Here is a 26847-nt window from a genome sequence, read left to right on the forward strand (position 1 = left end):
AGACTTCAAAGCCTAGGCATTTTGTCATACCAGTGCTTCTCCATCTTTCCAGGGAAAGAATAGCAGAGGAAAGTGAATCTTGTAATCTTGGAGCCTAGCTAAAAATGGTCATCATAAATGGGATAGTTTTAGGTTTTTGGATTTTTGTGCTAAAAATTCATGTTAACTTTATATTCTAATATATCCTTAGTTGTCACATAAAATGATGTTTTTAGTTTTATACTATTAAGAAAAACAATTTCTAGCTTCTTTTTGGTGAATGGATCAGATGCAAATACAATGCAATGATTTTGGAAAATTGGAGTGAATTCAAAGAGAAGTGGCCTGCAAATCTAAGCTTTTTTTTTTTTTTTTAAATAATCTCAGTCCTAAGTAAAATTGACACTATGAAAGGTAGACCATGTTTGCTGTGTAGCTTCTTGTCCTGTGCACCTCAGCAGCATACACCCATAGTTGGAGAGGGCTGGCACTATACTTTTCTACTGCCTAAAATGTTCTCACTCATCCAGGATGGTCTTTTCATAGCACAGTCATGAGGGTAATGGGACAGTGGGGAGTCACTATGACTTTATCCTGGAGGAGATTCATTACAAAATGTCAGTTACCAGATTACAATTCTTATTAGACAACCAATTACATGGATGACTTACCCACCATGCAGAGAAGGGGCCTCTATAAAGAGCTTTGCTATGCTGTGCCACTTGGTCGGCATATGTCAGTTGTAAGCACTGAGCAAGCTGAGAGGATCATTTTCTCTTTCTCTTTAATAAGTTAGTTCTTTTAAATATATTTCACTGTGTATGTAACATGAGCTTTTCCTTAGTATCATAGTATTAATATTGCATATGGTGACATTTTAACTTGTGTCAGGATGCCAGAGAGTATTGAAACATTATGAAATATTAAGAAGGACTTCTGAGTCCTTTACCTTGTGTCATAAGAAAGGTAAGAAAATATCCCTAATTTGTTTTTCTACTCTAGATATTTTTTTTTTCTGTTTTATTCTTCATACATTTTTTTTTTTATCCTTCTGGAGCATCTTCTGGTGCTTCTAGAGATCTTAAATTGCATACCAGTGTTGAATTTTATGAATTCATGATTTATGATTATGGTTCAGAGTGGATTTCCAGAAACCGTGCTTTAGAACTTTCCCTAAAGGGCCTACAGGCTTTAAATAGATGTCAGTATCTTTAATTATTTAAAATTATAAAATAACACATGAACATACTCTTGTAAAAGAGTCAGTTAATACAGAAGTATAGAGAATAAAACCCTCCTTGGTGGGCATCTCCCTTTCCCAAGTGGTAATCGTTATTAGAAGTTTGGTGGGTGACCTTTAGCTCTTCTTTGTGTTTACCTGTGTTTGAGAATCATAGGCAAAAATGTTGTATATTTAGAGTATAATATTTTGTATAACAAAATAAACCATTTGTTTAGAAGCGAATATTTGAAGTTGCCTTCCCTCAAGTCTGACCACTCCCTTAAGCTCTTAACCCTGACTTCTTATTTCCTTATATTTTTATATTGCTTTGTTTTACTGTTTCTTATAGCTGTTAATGAATAGACTCATATTTATCTTTACTCATTTTTTCAGGAAACAATTATGGAGCTACAGGTAAGACTAATTCTTCCCTTTTTTTTTTAAGACAGAGTTTTGCTCTGTTGCCCAGGCTGTTGCCTAGGCTGGAGTGCAGTGGCGTGATCTCGGTTTACTGCAGTCTCTGGGTTCAAGTGAATCTCATGCCTCAGCCTCCCGAATAGCTGGGACTACAGGCATGTGCCACCATGCCTGGCCAATTTTTTTTGTGTGTGTGTATTTTTAGTAGTGATGGGGTTTTGCCATGTTGGCCAGGCTGTTCTCAAACTCCTGAGCTCAATTCCCCTGCCTTGGCCTCTCAAAGTGCTAGGATTACAGGCATGAGTCACCACACCCAGCCAAGACTAGTTATTTGAAATTGTCTGAAGGTCACGCATTTTAGAAGTATTCAGTGTTAGAAGTTAAAACATAAAGAGACTTTTAACAAGGAAAAATTTCCAAGCGGTACAGAAATGTGTGGGCACTAATGAAACCTGTGTGCATTTCAGATCTGACTTTTCGTTCTTTCAGACACAGCTAGCACAGAAGACAACTTTAATCAGTGATTGGAAATTGAAAGAGCAAGAGTTCCGAGAACAGGTACAGGCCTAATTGGTACCTTTTATTTTGAGCTAAAGTTATGTTAGTATGTACTTGGATCTCAGCTAATTTTTAAATAGTTGACTTAGACATTTTTCAGTCTTACACACAGGAAATTTTATTTCCACATCCAAAGATACCAGAGGTTTTCTTTATATAAATTCATGATCGTATATATTTAAGCAAGAACATTTGTATCATATTATTTTTAGTGTTTAACATTTTGGATAACAATTTGTATTTGTATAATTTATAGTAATTATGTTCTACAAAGAAGTTATTTTTTTCTTTTATCAGAGAGAAAATAGTCATGTATCTTTGGTACTTTTCCAAGTTGTTAAATTGCCCTAATTTAATTTGCCCAGATATTACTGATGGACAGTATATGAACGTAATTTAAATAGGACCATGTGTGTACACCTTTAAGGATGCACAGTACAAACACACCAGGATATGTGGTATACGATCGTTAGGAAAGTCTTTTTCCAAACTCTGGGAGGAATAGTGGCTCAAATCAGCAGGCTAAGTTTGAAGGCTAAATCTTCAGGGATTTTCCCAGTTCTTTTAAAATTCATACAGACAAAAATCTTGGTAATTGTTAGAACTGAGTGATAGGTATACGGGAACTGATTGTACTATACTTTCTTGGAATATGTTTGAAATTTTGCATAATATTTCTAAACATTTCATAAAGATAGGTCCTAAGTCCCGATGTTACTTTATTTTTTTGTTTCACCACTAATTCAGCTTTTCCATCTGTTCTCAAGATTACTGCTTTACAATTCTTCTTTTAACATCAAATCTCGAAAACTGCATTAGCATAACAATTTTTGGATCAGCTATTTTTATTGTGGGAATGTACACATTAAAAGTTACCATTTTAAAGTACACAGTTCATTGACATTAAGTTCATTTACAGTGTTGTGAAACCATCACTGTTACCCAGTTTCAGAATATTTCATCACCCCAAAAGGAAACTCCATACCCATTAAGCAGTCACTCCCCATCACCTCCTCCCCATAACACCCAGCAACCACTCATCTGCTTTCTGTCTCTATGGATTTGCCAATTCTGCGTATTTCATATAAATGTAATAATACAGTGCATGACCTTTTATGTCAGGCTTTTTTTTTTTTTTTTTAACTTAGCATGTTTCAAGTTTCATCCATCTCTATAAGATAACGATATTTAATTTCTTTTTATGACTGAATTATATCCCATTGTTTGAATATACTGCATTTTGTGTATCCATTCATCAGTTGATGGACATTTGGGTTGTTTCCTTCTTTTGTCCCTATAGTGAACAGTGCTATAGAAACATTGATGTTTAGATTTTTGTTTAAACACTTGTTTCCAGTTCTTTTGGGTACATACACAGGAGTGGAATTACTGTATCCTACAGTCATTCTATGTTTAAGTTTTTGAGGAACTGCCAAACTTTTCTACAGTGGCTGTACCATTTTACATTACCATCAACAAAGTATAAGTGTCTCCACATCCTCACCAACAAGTTTTTTGATTATTGCCATCCTAATCAATATGAAGTGATACCTTGTTGTGCTTTTAATTTGCATTTCTCCAGTGACCAGTCATGGCAAACATCTTTTCATTTCATTTTTCAAATGGCTTGTTGGCCATTTATAAGTTTTCTTTGGAGCAATGTCTACTCGAGTCCTTTGCCCATTTTTTAGTTGGATTGTCTGGTTGAATTGTAAATGCTCTTTATATGTACTTGAGACAAGTCCCTTATCAGATACTTCATTTGCAAATATTTTCTCCCATTCTTTAGGTTGTCTTTTTATTTATTTGATAGCGTCTGTTGATATACAAAAGTTTCTAATTTTAGAAAAGTGCCATTTATGTATTTTTTCTTTTATTACCTGTTCTTTTGGTATCATAGCTAAGAAATAATGAGTTTTAGGTTTTTATCCAGAGACAATTCTTGCTCTAAACAATTTGTTTTAATTTTATTTTGCCATATTCTGTCTTCAGCATTAAAAAATCGTAAATCTTTCTTTTCCTTTGACACCAGTCTTTCTTTCTCTTACGTACAGTTTCCCTGTGAATCTTATGCTGTGGTCTGATTATTTGTTATTTTTAGATTCACAATTTAGAAGACCGTTTGAAGAAATATGAAAAGAATGTATATGCAACAACTGTGGGGACACCCTACAAAGGTAAGGATGATCTCTTGTCATGTTCTTCATCGTTATCTTTTATTGGTGGATTTGTGCATGATTTTTATTTTTGTTTCTGCTAATTTATATCATTTTCTCATTTTAAAATTTTTAATGACTTTATTTTCTCTTAATTGACGATGCATGTATTTATTGTGTGCAACATGAATTTTGAGTTATCTATTCATTGTCGAATGGTTAAATTTCAGTGCATTATCTGACGTATTACCTTTGTGTGTGTGTGATGAGAACACTTTAAAATCTACTGTATTGACACTTTTCAAGAATACAATAAATTGGGGGAAATAATACATGAATTGTAGTGACCATATTGTACAATAGATCTCTTGAACTTATTCTTCCTTACTGAACTGAAATTTTATATCCTTTGGACAGCATCTGCCCCTCCCCCACAGTCCCTGATAACCACCATTTTACTCTGCTTGACTTATAAGTGAGATTATGTGGTATTTGCCTTTCTGCATCTGGCTTATTTCACTTAATATAATGTCTTCCAGGTTCATTCATGTTGTTCCAATGACAGAATTTTCTTCTCTTGAGAGGCTGAATAGTATTCCATGTGGTTAATCTGTTTGTTTTTTTACAGTGAATATATTTTACCTTTGTTATGTTTAACAGCTGGTTTTAAGGAAAGAAAGTAACCTGGCCAGGCATGGTGGCTCACGCCGGTAATCCCAGCACTCTGATCTTAGCTGACTGCAGCTCACTGCAACCTCCACCTCCTGGGTTCAAGGGATTCTTCTCCCTCAGCTTCCCAAGTAGCTGGAATACCCAGCTAATTTTTAAATTTTTGGGAGACATGGGGTTTCACCATGTTGGCCAGACTTGTTTCGAGCTCCTGAACTCAGGAGATCTGCCCGCCTCAGCCTCCCGAAGTCCTGGGGTTACAGGTGTGAGCCACCACACCTGGCCTCATAAATGTTTTCTTTCGGCAGTGGTAAACAGTTAGTTAATTTGGATCAGAAGCCACAGTGCTCATGCATAGCATTTGACTGATAAATTACTTGTCTATTTTGAATTCTGGGTCCTTCTCCACCTTTGCTTTTATCATTTATTTGTTGAGAAAACCAACTTACTTGTCATACAGAATGGACTACATTCTTAAATTTTTGGATTCCATCTCCATAGGGTCCTCTGTGCAATGGTAGGTAGAACTAGAGGCTTGATCACATTTCAGATTGATTGATTGATTAGATTTAGATTTGCTTTGACAATAATACTTCATAAAGGAAGTTGCATAATTCTTGTTGTCTTACATCAAAAGATACATGACATGTTTATGATTTTAAGATCTACCACGTAGTTCCAGGTGTGAGCCATCACTTTTCATCAGATTTTAGCATCCGTTGGTAACTTCCTAGATCTGTTACTTCAGTAGTGGTTGCATAATGGTGTTATTCAAATTCTACCATTTCTTGTGCATATGTTATTGGAATTCTTCTATAAATAGGAACTTCTCCATATTATCTATATGGTTACCTTGAGGTACAACTCAAACAAGAAAAGCAGGATAAATTCTATCTGTTTACCAGTTTCAGTGAGTCTGTAATTTTTCTTTCTTTTTTTCTTTTCAGTCAGATTCTTACCCTGTTGCCTGTGCTGGAGTGCAGTGGCCCAGCTTTGGCTCACTGTGACCTCTGTCTCTGGGGTTCAAGCAATTCTTGTGTCTCAGCATCCCAAGTAGCTGGGATTACAGGCACACACCACCACACCCGGCTAAGTTTTGTATTGCTAGGAGAGATGGGGTTTCCCCATGTTGGCCAGGCTGTTCTCGAACTCTTGACCTCATGTGATCCCAGACCTGCCTTGGCCTCCCAAAATGCTGGGACTACAGGCATGAGCCACTGTTCCTGGCCAGTTAGTCTGTATTTTTGAAGATCTGTTTCTGGTACTTCTGGTGTGTTTTGTTGATCAATTTGTCTATGCCTGCTCTAATACAGCCCTGTCTTTTTATTTGTTTGTTTGTTTTGTTTTTTTTTTTTTTGGTAGCCATGAGGTCTCTCTACGTTACCCAGTCTGGTCTTGAACTCCTGGCCTTAAGTGATCCTCCTGCCTTGGCCTCCCAAAGTGCTGAGATTACAGGAGCGAGCCACCATGCCCAACCTTCACTATCTTAGTAATTGTCACCTTATAATAAGTCTTGACCTCTGGCTGGGGAAACCCTCCCACTTTTTCCTTAAGAATTGCTTAACTATTCTTAGAGAATTGGCGTTTATATGGTATTAATTCTCCAACCCATAATCACAATATACCTCAACATTTACATATGTGTTTAATATCAGTTCAATAATTACATATGTCTTTAATATCAGTTCACTTTGCTGGGCACAGTGATTTATGCCAATAATCCCAGCACTTTGGGAGGCTGAGGTGGGAGGATCTCTTGAGCCCAGGAGTTCGAGACTAAGCTGGAGAACGTAGTGGGACCCTGTCTCTAGAAGAAAAGTTAGCTAGGCTTGGTGGCAGGTGCCTGTAGTCCCAGCTACTTGGGAGGGTGAGGTGGGAGGATCACTTGAGTCCAAGAGGTTGAGGCTGCAGGGAGCTGTGATTATACCTCTGCACTCTATCCTGGGTGACAGTGAGACCCTGACTCAAAATAATAATAATGTTTATTGTTCGCAGTAGTAATTTTGTACCTCTTTTATTACATTTATTCTTAGATGTGATTGTAAATGTAATATTTATTTTCGAACTAAATGCATATTTTAAAGTCATCATGCATTTTTTGAGGAAAATCCAAGCAAGCTGATGTTATAAAATTATCTGTAACACAGATAAAATTGTGTTAAATGTCAAGTCGATTTTTCAGTTATATTTTGGAGTTTGGCCCAGATAAAGTGTGGATTTTAAAGTACTGAGTGGTACCTAGATGAAGTTATTTGGAAAGGCCCATTAGAGGCAATGAGTAGACAATTTAGAAAGCCTCTTTATATGAACAGTAACTAGTTTCCACTCATAATTGCTTAAAACCAGAAATAAAAACTAAAAAGTCTTTTGTACCACTGTTTGGGAGAAGTCAAGAAGAGACACAAGTATTGAAAAGTAATATTAATTCCCTCTCCCGGAAAATAGCTATAAAAAAAGTAATCTGGCTGGGCGCAGTTCCAGCACTTTGGGAGGCTGAGGCAGGTGGATCACAAGGTCAGGAGTTTGAGCCTGACCAACATGGTGAAACCCCCCTGTCTCTACTAAAAACAGAAAAATTAGCCAGGTGTGGTTGTGCGTGCCTGTAATCTGAGCTACTTGGGAGGCTGAGGTAGGAGAATTGCTTGAACCAGAGAGGCAGAGGTTGCAGTGAGCCGAGATCACGCCACTGCACTCCAGCCTGGGCAGCAGAGCAAGACTCCAACTCAAAAAGAAAGTAACCTGCATGTTTAATAAAATTACTTATTTTCTGAAAAGTTCGGCATTCTGTATAGATGTAGAGGAATAAAACACTTAAGTATGATTATATAAGGATATATTACAAAGAGGAAATAATTACTATCATTTAGTTCTTAGAACTCTGTTATTGCAAAGTACAATTTGAGTGAGTGGAGTCTTCTAGAAGTATACACTTAAAAAGTATTTCAAACCTACGGTACATGTAACGTAAATTTAATGTATGGAGGCTATTTAACACTTCAGAATCCACCATCCAGAACAACTAGTCTTCAAGTTAAAGCCATTTCTTTTCAGGCTTCTTGTGCTGCTCTGTAGTTCTTATATCTCTCTTGTTTCCCAACAGTAACTGCTGTTATTATATTACAACGTAACTAGTTCCTTTAAAAAAATCGGTTTTAATGTTTTATGTGTTTTGGGCTATGTGGAAATGATGTCATACTCTGTGTGTCCTATGTAACTTTATTTTTTTTAATCCAGTATTGTCATTTGAGATTCATTCTGATGTGTGAAGCTCTAATTTGACCATTTTCCATGCTGACTTTAATAATAATACATTATACCTTTATGTCACAGCATATTCTGTTGGTGGATATTTGAGTTGTTGCAGTTTTGTTTTATAAACAGTGTAAATAAACATTGACTCCTACTGTACATGTGAAGCGTTTCTCTAGGTGATATTGCTAATAATTGAATTTCTGTGTCATGTAATATGCTTGTTTTCTATGATACAGAGTTTTAAAAGCAATGCCAAATTGTCATATATAGTGCTCGCTCTCAGTTTCCTCTCGTGGTAGTACACAGGAGTCTCCATTGTTTCACATCCTCACCAGTGCTTTGTATTATCTGACTTTTAAGATTTGGTCGTTAAGTATGTGTAACTGACACATAACACAGTTTTGTTTTCACTGAACACAAATGGTTATTTAAATTCTAAACCCAAAGTAATGTACAATTACAATAAAAGGCTAGAAGAAAGAGGAGGAAGAGAAAAAGATGTGAGAAATAAAATTGTTATAGTAATTCTTATTTTCTGTTCCAAGCATAAAATAGTAATTGGAGTGTTTACTGTGCATGTATGTGTACAATACAGTATGATACCATATAAAAGTAATGCCTCTCTCTGTTCCACTGGTTGTTTTTTAAATCAATTTTTATCAGTAGTAAGTAGTTTACCTGGTTTTGTCCTTACAATTTGATCTGTTTTTTATTTGACAGGTGGAAATTTGTATCATACTGATGTATCACTCTTTGGAGAACCTACCGAGTTTGAGTATTTGCGAAAAGTGCTTTTTGAGTATATGATGGGTCGTGAGACTAAGGTATAAGTCATGTCTCGTGATTTGGTGTGTGGTTTAATTTTAAAATAAATATGTTGTGTCCACTTTTAATACACATATGAATGCCATATGTTTACTATTAGCAAATCAGACATGCTAATAGTAGGCAATAGATAATTATTTTATTGCTCTTAGTTTACAAAAGTGAATTGGTGGATCTTGCTTATATTTGTTACATTTATAAAATATTAATTTTTAAAATACTGTTGGTAACACTGAACATTAACATTACAATTTCATTAACATAAGAGTAATTTGTGAACCATGTGGCTATTTTTCTTCATATATTTAAGTTAGAAAACTAGATTTCATTTTCCAGGAGACTTTAGGATATAATGGGTAATACTGGAAATAGTCATATTAAGAATGGCTGCCTAGAGAGATTTAGAAACGTCGTACTTTAGTTTCTGTCAGAAAATCAATTCTGCACGTGTGGAATATTGATCATTTAAAAATTACCCCATGTAACTAATAATGCTTGGCTAATTTGTTTTCTAGAATGTTGCGTTTATTGCAGGGTTCTTAAATGTAGAGTCTTATCTTACTCTTATTTGTACCCTTGCAGTGTTTTTAAAAGAGTCTTTTTGGACATTTGGTAAATATATATTGAATTGAATTAAATGCTTTTAGAGAAATTCATGAGCCTTTCCTCAAACAAAATTTTTCATTTAAAGCAGTTTTGTTTTTTAACATTTTTTACCTTAATGGAATTTTAATTGTCTGTGTGCCTTGGCTGAGAATGAGATAATGAACTTTCTGTGCTCTGAAGCAATCAGTGTTTTAAAGTATGGGTGTGTGAGAGTTGCTGAGTCATAGGATGCTAAGCAGGTTCAAGCACTGATTTGGCAAATATATTTAAAACCTAAAAAGTAAATATTTTAAAGTAATTTTTAAAAGGAAATATCTTAAAAGAATATTATAAATGTATAAATTGGAGATTCAGCTAAATACCAGGAATGGGTTAGAAGTCATTTGAATCCTTAATACCTTTAGAAATCACATTTCGTTATATCAACTAGTCTTCAGATTAAAGTAATACCTAATCTTGTGAACATGTATCACAGAAGGGAGATACTAAATTACACCAATTCAGTGTCTTTTTTTTCTCAATGCCATTTTTCAAAAAGTTCAAGGATAGTTAAAACTAATTTTCTCCTTATCTTTTAAAAACAAAACTAATGAAATACAGTTTTCTCTTATTATGTCCTTATGGGACATAATCTATCTTACCTCAAATACAGGGTATATTATATCGCTGTGGAGGGTATTTGAGGTGGGATAGATAAAGTCACCTTGTTATTGTATTGGGGGTGGGAGGAGAGGCATATCTTGAAAAAACAAAAAGCTTCTCAGAGCTTTAGCTACCTTGGTTCATGAGTGAATCTAACGCTGTGATACAAGGGTTGTTGCTAAATAATTTGTTTAGCTTTCTCCTGATCTGCGAATGAAGAGACAGACTGCCTCGACCAGTTTCTTCCAAAGGTTATGAATGTCTCTGAGATGAGATAGCTACAGAGCTTAACTACCCTGAAGAAAGACCTAGCATAAGCATAAACATAAGCATAAGCATAAGAGGCCTATGGGGCAGTACCAGTGCAGCCAAGTGTGAGCTTGTGCTTCAGGGTTCTGCAGTTAATCTTAGAGTGTGACCTGGGAAGTAGCTGAAAGGGACGTCCATGGCACAAGTAACCCATCTAATAAGCTGGCTGGGAATCTGTGTTAAGCAGTAGTGCTCTCTCTCCTCTTTATCCTCAGCATTGATTCTCCTTTTCTGGCTCTAAAAATGAATAGTATTCTATCATTCTGCCATGACATTTTACAGGTAAATGGGAAATTGGTACCAGGTACTCAGTTTTAAGTTGCTGCACATTTACTGAGCATGGCTCTTTATCACCATGGTGGATAGCAAGATGAAATTTGATACCACCTCTAACTTTAAGGCGTTCACCATGCAGTAAGGAAGGGAACTGTTCTCACTTAACCATAATACGATGCTGTGTGTAGTCGGTGCTGTAAGAGAGAAACAGAGCCCTCATATTTACCTGTGGGAAGATCAAGTAGAACATCATGGAGAAGGTGGTGTGTATTCTGGGATTTAAGGGGGTATGTTAGATTTTGATAGATGAGCCCAGATGGTGGCGGGGGTAGCCCAGACAGAAGGTTCCAGACAGGAAATCGAGCATGAGTTTTTGAAATCACAAGTAGCCTGATCCAACTAAAACACTGGATTTATGAAGGGGTGGTGATTTCACTTAAGATTGCACAGAGTACACAGGGCCTTGAATGGTTTCAGAGTTTTACCTGTAGGTATTGGGAAAGGGTATCCCTGAAAAGTTTTAAGTAGGGATTGACAACATCAGAGCTGTTTTTAGTCACATCTTTTGTGGGTTTGTTCAACTTCTATAGGTTAGCAAAAAAACTGAAATGGAGACCAGTTTGTGGTTTTAGAATAAGTCAGAGTATGTTGTGCCCTTTGTGATTTGATTACCATCTGCAGTTGCTTCTTGTCTAGCGGGCTTCATGCGTCTTCTCACCTGTGTTTCTTTATCTGCTTTTATACACAGTGTTCTTTGTTTTATGAGGCAGATGACTTGTAAAAGAAGACTGTATATAGTACATACTTTCTTGTAGTATGGAGTTAAGTAAGTTCCCTTCCTTCCTTCCTTCCATCCATGTATTTTTTCTTGGGTTTTGATCCTCCATGCTAATATTGAACCTGAAATTCAGCCTGTTCTCCTTTTCAACATGAAGTGTTTTTCATCCTAAGCTCTATTGAAGATGCCCCCACCTAAGGATTACCTGGCAGGAGAGGTCACTTCTAAATCAGGTGGCTCATTTGCACTTTTCCTTACTTCCCAGGGCCTGAGGATATTATATGTAGGGTAGACAGTCTGATATCTTTTCCAAGGTGCGGCAAAGAGCCTGGGCTTCTTCACTAAAGTGTTTTCTGGCAAGCCAGGGACGAGCTTTAAGTCTTTACTGGGTAAGGAGCTGCAGATTCTGGATCGCTGATGAATTTAGAGGTGGGTTTACCATTTAATGTTGTCTAGAAATATGAAGAGACACCTAGCCACAGCTTTTTTTTTTTCCAAACATGCTTTTGCATGCACGTATATGTTGTTTCATCGTAAATATAAATGAACTTTTTGGTACTTGGAGCCTTATATGGTGTTGATATTAGATAAATGCTTCCTATAATTGTGAATCCTTGAATTTTAGATTTTTTGGTACTTCTGAAAGAAACCTTTGCAGATACTATACCAGAAACTGCTTCAGGGTGCTGTTAAAAGGAAAATACTGAAATGGTTACTACTTCGTATTTCTCTTGCCATTTCATGCCACATAGTTACAGGCATAGCTCGGAGGTATTGTGGGTTTAGTTCTAGACCACTGCAATAAAAGGAATATCACAATAAAGCAAATCACACAAATTATTTTGGTTTCCCAGTGAATATAAAGTTACATTTTTACTATACTGTAGCCTCTTAAGTGTTGAATAGGCATTTTGTCTCAAAAAAGTATATACCTTAATTTAAAAATACTTTATTGCTAAAAAATGCTGACATACATCTGAGCCTTCAGCAGGTTGTAGTATTTTTGCTAGCAGAGGATGTTACCTCGATGTTGATGGCTCTTGACTGATCAGAGTGGTGGTTGCTTGAAGGTTGGGGTGTCTGTGGCATTTTCCTCAGACAATGACATTTGCCACATCAATTGACACTTCCTTTCTTTCTTTCATTCTTTTTTTTTTTTTGAGACTCAGTTTCGTTCTTGTTTCCCAGGCTGGAGTGCAATGGCAATCTTGGCTCACCGCAACCTCTGCCTCCTGAGCTCAAGTGATTCTTTTGCCTCAGCCTCCGAGTAGCTGGGGTTACAGGCACCCACCACCACACCCAGCTAATTTTGTATTTTTAGTAGAGACGGGGTCTCTCCATGTTGGTCAGACTGGTCACAAACTCCTGACCTTGCGATCTGCCTGCGGGGCTCCCAAAATGCTGAGATTACAGGCATGAGCCACTGCGCCCAGCCCGACACTTCCTTTCATGAGCATGTTTGGTAACATTTTACCCACCATAGAAGTTTTTTCGAAATTGCAGTTAGTCTCCTCAAACTCTGCTGTGGCTTTATCAACTAAGTTTATTTAGTATTCTAAATCCTTTGATGTCATTTCAACAGTGTTCACAGCGTCTTCACCAGGAGTAGATTCCATCTCAAGAAGCCACTTCTTTGTTCATTCGTAAGAAGCAACTCCTCATCCATTAGAGTTTTGTTATAAGATTGCAGCAATTCAGTCATGTTTTCAGACTCCACTTCTAATTCTAATTCTCTTGCTATCTCCACTGTATCTGCAGCTACTTTTTCCACTAAAGTCTTGAATCCCTCCAAGTCATCCATGAAAGTTGGAATCTTCTTCCAAACTTCTGTTGACATTTTGATTTCTTCTCATGAATCATGAATGTTCTTAATGGCACGTAGAACAACAAATCCTTTCCAGAAGTTCTTCACCTTGCCCACAGTCATCAGAGAAACCATTATACTATAAACTACTATAGTCTTATGAAATATATTCCTTAAATAAGAAAACTTGAAAGTCAGAATTACTTCTTGATCCATGAACTGCAAAATGGGTGTTGTGTTAGCAGGCATGAAACAATTTAATCTTGCACATCTCTATCAGAACTTCTGGGTGACCAGGTACATTGTCAATGAGCAGTAATAATTGAAAGGATAATTTTTTTCTAAGTAGTAGTTCTCAACAGTGGGTTTCAAATAGTAAACCATGCTGTAAACAGGTGTGCTGTCATGTAGGCCTTATTTCATTTCTAGAGCACAGGTGGAGTAGAGTTAGCATAATTCTGAAGGGCCCTGGGATTTTTGGAATGGTAAATGAGGATTGCCTTCAACTGAAAATCACAGGCTGCACTAGCCCCTAATGAGAGAGCTAGCATATGTATTATAGTTTGGAAGCTTTTGAACTTCTCCCCTCTAGCTGTGAAAATTTTAGATGGCATTTTCTTCAAATAGAAGGCTGTTTCATCTACACTGAAAATCTGTTGTTTAGTGTAGCCATCTTCATCAGTTATCTTAGCTAGATCTTCTGGATAATTTGCTGTACCTTCTCCGTCAGCACTTACTGCTTATTTAGTCCGTTCTCATGCTACTAATAAAGACATACTTGAGAATGGGTAATTTATAAAGCTAAGAGGTTTAATTGACTCACACTTCTGCAGAGCTGGGGAAGGCCTCATGAAACTTACAGTCATGGTGAAAGGGAATGTAAACATATCCTCCTTCATAGGACAGCAGAAAGAAGTGCTGAGCAAAGGGGAGAAAAGCCCCTTATAAAATCATCAGATCTTGTGAGAATTCACTCACTATCACAAGAACAGGAGCATGGGGGTAACTGTGCCCATGATTCAGTTACCTCCCACTGGGTTCTTCCCATAACTTGGGGATTATGGGAACTACAGTTCAAGATGAGATTTGGGTGGGGACAGCCAAACCATATCACTGCTTTACCTAGCTATTTTATGGTATGGAGATGTCTTCTGTCCTTAAATCTCAGGAACCAGTCATTTTTAGCTGTAAACTTTTCTTCTACCACTTTCTCACTTCCCTCAGCCTTCATAGAATTGAAGGGAGTTAAGGCCTTGCTCTGGATTAGAGTTTGGCTGAGAGAATGTTACGGCTGGTTTGTTCTTTAGACCACTAAAACCTTCTCCAAACTTCTGTCCAGACCACTACATGAAATCAGGCTATTTCATTCTGATTTGTGTGTTCACTGGAGTAGCACTTTTAATTTCCTTCAAGAACTTTTCTTTTGCATTTACGACTTGGCTAACTGGCATACAAGGCCTAGCTTTCAGGCTCTCTGGGCTGTCAAAATGCCTTTCTCACTAAGCTTAATCATTTCTAGCTTTTGATTCAGAGCGAGAGGCATGCAACTCTTCCTATTACTTGAATACTTACAGACCACTGTAGGGTTATTAATTGGCTAATTTCAATATTATTGTGACTCAAGGAATAGAGAAGCCCTAAGAAAGGGAAAGCGATGGGGACTCAGCTGGTCAGTGGAACATTAAGAACACAAACAATATTTTTGGATTAAGTCTGCTGTCTTACATGGGCATGGTGTGTGGTGCCCCAACACAGTGATCATTATAATGTCAAAGATCACAGAGCGCAGTAACAGATACTATAATAATAACAAGGTTGGAAATACTGCAAATGTTATCAACATGTGACAGAGATATAAAATGATCACATGCTAGAAATATGGCATCAATAGATTTGCTTGACAGAAGATTCCCACACACCTTCAATTTGTAAAAAAAAAAATGAAAAGCAAAAAACAGTTTCTATGAAGCCCAATAACGCGAAGCACAGTGTAACGAGGTATGCTTGTGCTTGGTTTCTAGGTTTCAGTTTAACACATGAGGTTTTGTTCTGTCTAAGCAATACAGTTGAAGTGATGAGGGTTTTTGTAAAATGCCTTTGGAATTTTCCAAGTACTGAGTTGTCTTAAATATATAGATATTTGTTGTTGTTTTGTACTTTTTAAGACAGGGTCTCACTCTGTCACCTGGGCTGGCATGCAGTGGTGCAATCATAGTTCACTGTGACCTCAAATTCCTGGGCTCACGCAGTTCTCCCATCTCTCCCATGTAGCTAGTAATACAGACATGAGCCATAACACCTGGCTAATATTTAAAATTTTTTGTAGAGATGGGGTCTCACTGTGTTTCCCAGACTAGTCTCAAACTTTAGGCCTCAAGTGATCCTCCCACTTCAGCCTCCCAAAGTGTTGAGATTACAGGTTTAAACCACCACAACTGACTGTACTGATAAGTTTTAATTACCAAAATGGCAGATGATAAAAGAGAAAAGGAAGAATAGGTCTGAAACTAAAATCTTGCCATATGTGGAATTTGTGAATGAAGAACAGTATAAGTTGATCTGTTAGTAGAAATAAGTTATTAGAAATATGTCAAGTGTCTGGCCTACAGACTTGTATATAATAGGAGCTTTAAAAAATTAGTTCCTTTCCTTCCTGGAAATAATTATGATCCTTTTTTTCCTAATGACATGAGTCTCCAAAAGTTTTGGTTAACTATATTATCTTTTCAATAATGACCTTCCCACATCACTACCACCCTTTTCCCTTCCCCCATACCCAAAGTCTATGTAACTATGAACAAGGAGTGTTAGAGCCAGTTTTCTGGGCTACCCTCCCATCTACTGTAGGAATCTTAAGGAGAGTACTGCCACCTGATTTTGTATGTAAGCACTGAAGTTGTTATCCTACTTATTTCATAAGTGGTATGTTCTTTCCTCTCTGTCTCCCTCAAAACATCTCATCTTGATACAAAATAGGGAGTTTCAACCTTTGAGGAGAATTTTCCAGGAGCTTATGGGTGACAGTCTGACTTACGGTATATTTATTTAGATCTGCACAATTTATGATCTTGTTTTGCAAGCCACCATGTGTAATGTTTTGATTCATCATGTTTTCTACCAAATAAAGCATCTTGTGTTTATTTAAAATGTAATTTGTATTTCTTTTAGGTTGATGTGCTGCATGTCTTGAAAAATACCTACCGAGCATGTTCATGTTCATGTAGTAGCCGTGTTTATGAGATATATGATGTGATTTAGTTAAAGCTGAACGTGGGGGGTATTTAAAATCTGATTATTTAGAGCTTATGTTTTGGCAATACATCACTTGCTTATAGATAGATTTCTGCAAATAAGCCTTTTAAAATGAATGTGTAGTAAAGTTATTTTAATAAAGGGGCCAAGAGCATTGGAATTTTATATAGCTTCATGCTATTGTAAATGTATCTCATTAAAATAATATAAACCTAGACATTGTAAGGAGTCCTTTTAAATTGAAATTCTAGTATTGGGTGTTACTTCCTTGACTGATATCTTCACATCATACTTCTTTGCTCGTGGCTTTCATTGAGAGCGCTAAAGAATCTCACCAGCAGAACATGTCAGAATGGGTTGAGACTTTATGTGCTTCCCTGTCTGTTAGTGATCATCTCTTGTTTTTCTTGTAGACCATGGCAAAAGTTATAACCACTGTACTGAAGTTCCCTGATGATCAGACTCAGAAAATTTTGGAAAGAGAAGATGCTCGGCTAATGGTAAGTTCTAGAAGTAGGCTCTAGATAGATCATATCCCATCTGTTCATATTCTGTCTCATTTATAAGGACTTTTGAGTTAGTAAAAGACATTTTAAGATTTCAAATCTTTCACAGCCTGAAAAATGAGAGTGAATTTACACTCTTCATTGAAATTTAACCAAGGGTAAATGAAAATGGATGCCCTCAAGGGAAGGAGCAGTCTAATTTAATAGCATCTAAGAGGTCGACACCCATATATACTATATGGGATTTCCAGAACTTGAGCTGTTTATGGAAGGGATAGAAAAGATATTTGTTCTCATATATCTAGTAATAACTTTTAAAAAGCAAATTATATCATGATGTTAGATGTTTTATATATTACAGCTCTTTATTGCATTCCAGTTGATTTCCAAATATATTAATTCTGGGTCAAAGGATTTAAGCATTCTTGAGCTTTTGACGTCTTACAGGGGAAATCAGATAAACTGCTGAATTATTTTTATTTTTAAGATTTTTATTCATTTTTATTTTCATTTATTTATTTATTTTTTGAGATGGAGTCTCGCTTTGTTGTCAGGCTGGAGTGCAATGGCGTCATCTCGGCTCACTGCAACCTCTGCCTCCTGGGTTCAAGCAATTCTCCTGCCTTAGCCTCCTGAGTAGCTGGGACTACAGGCACACACCACCATGCCCAGCTCATTTTTTGTATTTTTAGTAGAGACAGGGTTTCACCATTTTGGCCAGAATGGTCTCGATCTCCTGACCTTTTGATCTACCTGCTTCAGCTTCCCAAAGTGCTGGGATTACAGGCGTGAGCCCCCACACCGGGCCTGAATTATTTTTAAAAACATGGTGTGAAGCCAAGTATAATTGAAAAATGAAGGATACACACACTTTGTAAATTATGCAGAATTCTCCATGCTAAACTTATTTTTCCCCTGGGCTGGTAATTTAATAAGATCCACATTAGGCAGAGTATGAAACTTGAAAAGTTTGGGTCCTGCCTTCAAGTCTCTGTTTCCTTTCCTTGTCTTGATAGCCCTCGGAACCCTCCATGAATACCCTCCTCCTCCCAATCTCTTTACCTATTTCATGATTCCAGTGCTGCTTTTCTTCTCTCCCTCCTCACTAAAGCAAGCCAACATCTTTTCCTTCATGGTGGGTTAGCGTGTGTCTGAGCATCTCCAATAAAGAGCCCTAAGTCAGTAAGTCCCAAAGCATCTCATCGTGTCCTAGATTGTTTTCTTAGAAAAGTTCTTGATTCTCATGAGCCCAAATCTCCTTCTCTACATGATCACCTATTTGTTCTGGTTTGTTCCGGTTCTAACTCATAGAACTCAACCAGAAATCTGTGGATCTCCTAGATGCAGGGGTTTTCCCTTCCTGGCTAAATAATGCCTCTTGCAGTTGCCTCTTTTATGAAGTTCCTTTGACCCTCTGCACAAGGTCAGCCCTGAAGGGGTCCCAGTGTCTCAGGCACATTCTGACCACTTTTTGGCCTCCTCTGTGTTTAACCTAGCATTCCCTGACCTTTGTCCCAATGCTTCATTGTATATTGTATTGTATTACATACTTATTGCCTATTTTCTGAGGCAATTGCTACTATTTTGGTTATCATTTAATTGTTTTTTGTAAAAATCCCTCCACCACCACTCCCTGGTATTTATTAGCCTGAAAAGAATTGCTCTAGTTATTTCTGGTTATAAATATTTTTGATAAAGAGATATGTCACTATAATGTATATCATTCATCAATAGAGAGAATGTTGTTTTAAATTATAATGAACATAGAATTCTACAAGTATGTACCTTATTCAGAGTAGAAATTTTTCCTTTACTGAGTAAAATTACTCTTTGTGAAGATAAAAACTTCTAAGGCAGTTTGAGCCTATTGACATAATTTTGTCATTATGGTCCAATGTAAGAAAAGAATTTTAAATGATATAAAAGGGCTTTTGTTTGGTTACCTTTATTCCTTCTCCCCTAGCCACTTTATCATGCTGATGCTGGAGTATGGCACACTGTACTTTTCCTGCGTTTTCTCAGAATTTGGTGTATAGTGTAGACTTATCCTAAGTCACTGCTTTAGCAAACGTGGTAGGAAACATTCCCCTTCCTTCCATATACACATGCAGTCTTTGGTTGATTTGCTTTGATGAAAAATCGAATTGGTAAATGTATATAGTGAATCAATAAAACTCTTTTAAAGCAGACAAAAAGATTTTTTTGTTAAGTTTAACTTAAAAAAAAAGTCTTTGAAAAACAGACTTTCTTCTTGACTACAGTAGTATTCATTCTAGGGAGGGACGAAGTGGTGGCTGACTTACCCTTCCTGAAAGAATCTTCCTTTATCCCAGAGGCTGACCTGCCCGGAAAGAATGTTCTACTTTTCTACTACTCCTTTAAGCAAAGTCTTATCCTTCATTATCTTTTGCTTCATGAATAAGTTCAGTCAACAGTCATCGACTCTTCTAATTGTTGGGGAAATATAGGAAAATAGAAGATATGGAAGATATTGGTTGTTGACCTTGTGGAACTTTTAATTTTAGGAGGAAGGGGTAATATCTGTTCATCCATTCATACATGAATAAAAAGATATGCTGAAGTAATATTATTCAAACAATAAAAAAGATGCTTAGGAAATGTGGAATTTTATGATGAACTTAAAATGAGGAAGGCCCCAAAATATGACATGATATAAATTAATCAATTTGAGTCAACTTTTGTCAGTTTAAGGAGATTCTTGATACTTGATAATGTGACTCATGATTGTTTCACTTGTAGAAAGTTGAAGCGAGAGTTACCTTTGTCAGAGATTGCCATCATTCATTAAACGAGCAATAAGAATCACTGTCTTTGAACAAGTCTTTTGAAGACATGTCAGCCAATTTCATACCACTGTTCATTGAGCTGTAGCTCATGAGAACAAAACACAGACATGAACAATGATTTCTCTTTTTCCAGTAGAAAGTGCACGTGATGAAATGTATAGAAAACACAACTTTAGGAGTTCCTTAATAATTATTTTTAAGTGATATAATCACATTAATTTTAAATGTGTGCTTCAAATGGATCTTTTCTATAAGTTTTTATAAATGTGCAGCTATGGTTTCGCTTCTGTTAAAAACCAGCAACCCTAAGTGTTTTGTTATTTTTGCCTAAGGGCTGAAAAGTTGGTATAAGAAAACCAAAACAAACCTCAAACATGTTGCCGAGCTGCCTCCTCTGTCAGGTTAATATTGGGGATGTTTGTAGGAGTGTGGTTGCACTTTCTGTTGACAGTGTGGAGCCCATGTTACTTTTGCATTCTTTGTTGGGTATTATCAGGGGAATACATTCTAAAAACTTTGTTTTAAGACCATGATTATATGTTTACTTTGTGGCACTGATCAAAAGCTGTCCATGACTGCTGGTGAGGTACTTTTCAATATATCTTGTCTGCACTATACTTCCCTCTCTTCAGTGAGTTTTACACTCTTCATTTTAAAAACCTCATTACAGGATACAAGTTATTATTGTTTCCAGAGTTTAACCTAATCTCAAGAGTAGATTTTATAGATGAGAAATCACTGTCTGTTGAGTAAGGTTTAATTATAGAGCATAATTATAGTCTGGTTTATTTGAGGGTCTTGGTGTATAGAGAAGGAATCTTAGTCCTTTGTTGACTTGCTATGGAGACTCAGGCAATTCTTGGAGCTTCTTTTCTTCACAATATTAACTTAATCTTGTTAGGATGTCGGAGAACCAGAGTACAGTTGCCTGTGCTGAGTTATGATGTACAGGTGGTGGTGATGATTATTTAGCCCCCTTATAGCAATGTGTAGAACTAGTTTTTTTTCTGGAAAAAGAGACTGGAAAGGTAAACTAGTCATTAACGTATATAAGAAAAACCATTAAAGACCTTAGTAGGAGAAGCAAGTCACACGATGACACCAGCCCACAAAATGCCCCCATCTCCAGGTTCAGTACCTTAGAGTGCCAGCCACATGCAGTATTGCTGGGGTGACAGCCTAGATCTCAACAGCTTGATTGCTGTATGATTTAGAGCAAACCATTTTTGTATTTTTGACCCTCATTGGTAAAACGAGATTGTTGGATTATACTATCTCTAAGGATTCTTTCCCTGTATAGTATAAAATTTTGTTTTAGATTTGTTTCAAGTGGGAAGAAGAATTGCCTTCTAAACAGCAGGCAGAAGTTAAAACAAAAATGCACATAGCAAGTGCACACGTCTCTGTTTTTCCTAGAGCAGCCTTTTTTTCCTCCTCTCGATTTTTAGTTTACTGTACCTTGCTATTTCATTTTGTGATGGGTTAGTTAGTTTAGATGGCCAGAATAGACTGGATATTTGAGTAACACAGTATGGGCAAGAGTTAATGCATAAGTCCTTGGCTTATCTAATTGCTTGTGTTTTTATTGACTAAAACTGCCCTGGAAGTACACCCTCATATTTTTTTATTATTTTTAATTGTAATTGGGTAACACGTCATCTCAGAATTGAGAGATACCTTTGTTATATGGAAACCCCTCTTTAAAAGTTTTCTTAAACATGTTTCTCTTTAGAGTGCTAGCAAAACGTAGTGACATAAACGGACGTCACTGTTTTCTTGATGACTCCATTAAAGAAAAGTTCTCTTCTTCGATGGAAAACATTGATTTGCTTGTGTTCTCTGTCCACTCTAGTCTCTTTTTCAGTTGCTCTCTTGTTGACTCTCCCTCAGCTTTGCTTCCAGCTGATCCTTGGTGTTGTATATGGTTCTTCATCAGTCCTTGCCCTGGACCAGTCTTCTACTATATTAAGGTCTTATTTTCTTCCTTCCTCAATTTGGAGGAAATCAAAATTTCCTCCAAATTGATAAAATCATTAGAATTTTTCAGCATTGCTATGTACAAAAGTTTTCCATTCCCACTTGAGGTTTACCCTTTCCCTTTGTATGGGTGCGGAAGGGGCATGCAAGGCGGGTTCAGGAAACACATAAAAATAAAACTGGCATATTGTGGAAAATACTGAGCATGTGAAACACGTTTGTTACCTCAAGAGTGGTTTTGATTCTGGTATTGTTAGAATAAGGTAATATGTGATCACTGGAAAAAACATTATAAACCAGAAAGATAGAAAGGGAGTCCCTCACGATCCTCAGCCTCCAAACTACTACCGCTCTGGCAAAATCATCTCTGTGAACAGTGTGGGGAATATCTCCATGTTTTCTAAGCCATATACTTACATATTTATAGCTACTCCTTTATCACCTACTTTATTTTATAAAAATTAGAGTAAGCAATGGCTTGCTTTTTTCACTTAATATATTTTTATATTATTCCACCTTATTACAGATTGGCCTTATTCTTTTCAATGGCTGATTGTATGATTATATGGATGTCCTACAGTTCAGTTCACCTGTTTTCCTGCTCATTCCATTAACTTACATTGTTTTCAAGATTTTCATCACTTAACAAGCAGAGACACCGGGAGCATCCATATACCTGAATTTTGTATACTTCTGCCAGATGGGTTCTTAACCTCATTGTGTGGAGTGTGTTGCACATATTCTTTTATAGTTTGTCTTTTGGTTTGCTGCTTTTTACTAACTTTACATTAAATATGGAAGAGAAATAAAATGATGTTCCTAAGGTTGGCCACACTGTCCAGTAAAAGATTCTTGATTTTAGAAGCAATCTTTGTTTTTAATGCTGCCATTTAAAATCACCATGAAGGTAATTAATGATTTTGGACTATGACAATCTTAAAATGGGGCATAAAGTTTATTTAAGATTTGCCACCATAAAACCTACATTTGAGATTGAGTTTTCTTAAACTGAAATTTCAATTTGGGTCACCATTCCTGAAACCATTTCTGATACACTGTTGAATTATAAGAGTTGTTCAATGATAAAACTGACACATTAGGAATGACAATTCAACATATAGACACATGGTGTTTCAAATTCATCATCGTTTTCCTAGAAAGTATTTAGGGTAAATTGGGATTATGTAAATCAAATTTTAACATGTATTTTCACGGAATTATTAAAGAAATCCTTTTGTAAAGCAAATAATTGCCCCATAATTTAGCTGGTAAATATGTACTTAAAATATGCAGTACACTTTAATTATGTTGCTTAAGTCTTTAAATGAAACTTGCAAGTACAATCTCAGCTAAATCATATTATATTTACTTAGGATGTGGGGGGAGGTATTACGGATTCCTTATTCCTTGCCTGTATACCATCTATTTGGGGAGATTTGAGAAACGTTTAACTATAGTCTGTAATCCTGTGAACTTCATATACACATATAATCTATGTGTTATATTAAGTCTTAAAACTAACCCAATAAGCTTTTTTTCTTCCTGGCTTTGTAGTTCACTTCACCTCGCAGTGGTATCTTCTGAGTAAACCATCAGTCTGTGCTTAGTTAGCATGTGGTGAGTGAAGAACAATGTCTTGTGTCTTTTGTGCAAAAATCAAATGTGTTGCATGATACTAACCATTTTGCTGGAATTCTTTTGCTCTTGTTTAATGAACATATGATTATGCGGTGGTTAATATAAGTATTTTCTGTTCATTCTGTTATACAGATCAATAACAGTTAAAAATTACTACCACCAGTAGGAGTTATATAATTTTAGAAAATTTTATTTCTTTAAATGGTAATTGAAAGATTGAAAATTGCTCTTCAAAATTTTGTTAAAGAATCCAAAAAAGTATTTGTGTAACTTACTTCCCTTTTGTTTTTAATTTTCCAAGAATGATCTTTGAAATTATGACTGTGAGAGAGAAATGAAAAATCATTTTCTAGATAAAAGTGAAGTAGTATATTCTGTGAGAATTAAAAATGCTGAAAGCCTAAGTAGAGTCAAAGTTAGTCAGAAATAATGAAAACTAGTAAGATTGATTGTAAAATATAGTTCTTTTACTTCCTGGGACCAGACATTTTAACACGGACAACACATTTGTCCTAAGGAGACCCGTAGGCAGCCTACTTTAATTGAATGTGATTCTTTCTGATTAACATATTACAGTGAAATGGAGGCACACAAAACGTTTCAACGCAGGTGACTGTCTTCATCATTTAAATCCTCTCCCCTTAGCTGTACGTATTACTCGTGCTATTAGGTCGATTTAGTACCCACTAAAAATTTGGTATACGTCTTTAGCTCAGCCTTTGCTAGAATTTTCACAAAATCAAAAACAGATCACAATTAATAGGGCTTCACTATCATTAAAATAAATACTCTCTGTGATTGTTAATATCCGACTAATAACATCAGCGTTTAAAATGCCAGGATATACAGCGTTTCTCTATTCTTTTAAGCTTTTAGCTTTTACCTTTTTTTTTTTTTTTTTTGAAGAGAGCCTCATCACCCAGGCTGGAGTGTAGTAGTGTGATCATAGTCACTGCCGCTTCAACTCCTGGGCTCAAGGGATCCTCCCACCTCAGCCTCCCAAGTACCTGGGACTTTAACGCTCCTGTCTGTTTTTTTATTTTTATTTTGTAGTGACGGGGTCTTGCCATCTTGCCTAGGCTGGTCTTGAACTCCTTGGCTCAAGTGGTCCTCCTCCCTCAGCCTCTAAGCTTTTATCTTTAAAAGTCCTTTATGTCTACATTTGAGTCTCCTTTTGATTTTGATATATATATTATTTGATTTGCCTTAGTGATTATACAGAACAATATTATCTTGGCATCCACATTACAATGGCTGGCAGTACAGTGCATGGTTTTATTAGGTTACTTTTATAATAAATGTGAACATTGAAAAAATCTAAATTCTGTAGCTAACTCATTAAGTCTTAATGTTTTCCTTTTAAAAATAATGTTGGGCTGGGCGCGGTGGCTCATGCCTTTAATCCCAACACTTTGGGAGGCTGAGGCGGGTGGATCACGAGGTCAAGAGATCGAGACCATCCTTGTCAACATGGTGAAACCCCGTCTCTACTAAAAATACAAAAAAATTAGCTGGGCATGGTGGCACGTGCCTGTAATCCCAGCTACTCGGGAGGCTGAGGCAGGAGAATTGCCTGAACCCAGGCGGCGGAGGTTGTGGTGAGCCGAGATCGCGCCATTGCACTCCAGCCTGGAAAACAAGAGCGAAACTCCGTCTCAAAATAAATAAATAAATAATAAAAATAAAAATAATGTTGTAAATACTGCATTGCACTTGTTATGCTATTGCAGTTAAATACTCTCATTCATCGCTGGAAATGTATACTGTGCAGCATTTTTATTAATTGATTAGTTGTCTCCTCAACTTGTAGTTTGAAACATTTCAGCCCAGGAGGTCAAGGCTACAGTGAACTGTGTTCATGCCAACTTTTGGTTTGAAACATTTCAGACATAAGATTTGCAAAAGTAGTACAATAAACACCCTTATATCCTTCACCTGGTAAGTTTTGCCAGATTTTCTCACTTGCTCTCACTCTTGTTGTCTCTCCATATATATTATTCCTCATTTGTAACATTCGCTAATCACTTACAGACATGCTTGCAAGCATTTGACAGTTGTAAATGTGAACTGAATGATTTAGCGTATAGCTTTAAGAACAAGGACATTTTCCTACGTACAGTACAGTTATTACATTCAAGAAGTTTAACATTAGCTAATACTAATGTCTACTACATAATAGTTAGTGTTTTCCAGTTTTCAAAATTAGTCTTCCATAATTTTTTAGAATCCAGGATCCACTCAGAGATTTCACATTGCCTGTAGTGGTCACATTTTCCTAGTCTCTTTTAAACTAGAAAACTTCTCCTAGCCTTTTTGTCTTTCATGATGTTGACATTGTGTAACATTGTTGAACTGATCTTGAATTTTGCTTCCTACAGCAGATCAAGCTGAGTCTTCAAAATAGTAACTGACAAAGGAATTTACATATAATAGAAGATCTTGTTCCTGTCTTCTTTAGGTTCCTAGGACTAATGTGATTGTTGAACTAGTTTTATAAATAATATACTATTAATAAAAACAAAACAAAAACAAAAGCAAAAACAAAAACAAAAAATATATATACTATTAGTAGTACGTTATGAGTAGTGAATCACAGTGTTCATTTATAAATTGAGAACACTAAGGCCGGGCGTGGTGACTCAAGCCTGTAATCCCAGCACTTTGGGAGGCCGAGGCGGGTGGATCACGAGGTCAAGAGATCGAGACCATCCTGGTCAACATGGTGAAACCCCGTCTCTACTAAAAATGCAAAAAAAATTAGCTGGGCACGGTGGCGTGTGCCTGCAATAAATAAATAAATTGAGAAGACTAAACTCCCCCATCCACTAAATATATATACAAAGTTTGTCTCTATTCATATTATTTGGTAATTTATTTTTATGGGATTTTAAACTCATAATTGATCTGACTGCTAGCTTTTAGCCCTCTCCTCCCCCTCCCCTCCACCTCCCCTTCCCCTTCCCCTTTCCCTTCCCCTCCACCTCCCCTTCCCTCCTCTCCCCTTTCCCCCTCTCCTCCCCTCTTCCCTTTTCACTTTTGTTGCCCAGGCTGGAGTGCAATGGCGCCATCTCAGCTCACTGCAACCTCAGCTTTCCCGGTTCAAGCGATTCTCCTGCCTTAGCCTCCCCAGTAGCTGAGATTATAGGCGCCTGCCACCGCACCCAGCTAATTTTT

General features: G+C 36.7%; 1 protein-coding gene across 14 annotated transcripts in view; it reads left to right on the forward strand.

Annotated features, from left to right (window-relative positions):
* The window catches only part of GOLGA4 (golgin A4), a 118569-nt gene that overhangs the window by 89431 nt on the left and 2291 nt on the right, over positions 1-26847 (forward strand). For 6 of the 14 annotated variants that reach the window (XM_008984010.5, XM_008984012.5, XM_008984013.5 and 3 more), the window contains 6 exons: positions 1595-1615; positions 2108-2176; positions 4278-4353; positions 8974-9077; positions 17159-17245; positions 23590-23652. In XM_008984010.5, the coding sequence (XP_008982258.3) occupies positions 1595-1615; positions 2108-2176; positions 4278-4353; positions 8974-9077; positions 17159-17245; positions 23590-23619 (387 nt within the window). In that variant the 3' untranslated portion in view covers positions 23620-23652. The remainder of the gene's footprint in view (positions 1-1594; positions 1616-2107; positions 2177-4277; positions 4354-8973; positions 9078-17158; positions 17246-23589; positions 23653-26847) is intronic. The other 8 variants (XM_008984011.5, XM_078354580.1, XM_054247243.2 and 5 more) reach the window with 3 other exon arrangements.

This window comes from Callithrix jacchus, chromosome 17, assembly GCF_049354715.1.
Source record: "Callithrix jacchus isolate 240 chromosome 17, calJac240_pri, whole genome shotgun sequence".
Lineage (NCBI taxonomy): Eukaryota > Metazoa > Chordata > Mammalia > Primates > Cebidae > Callithrix > Callithrix jacchus.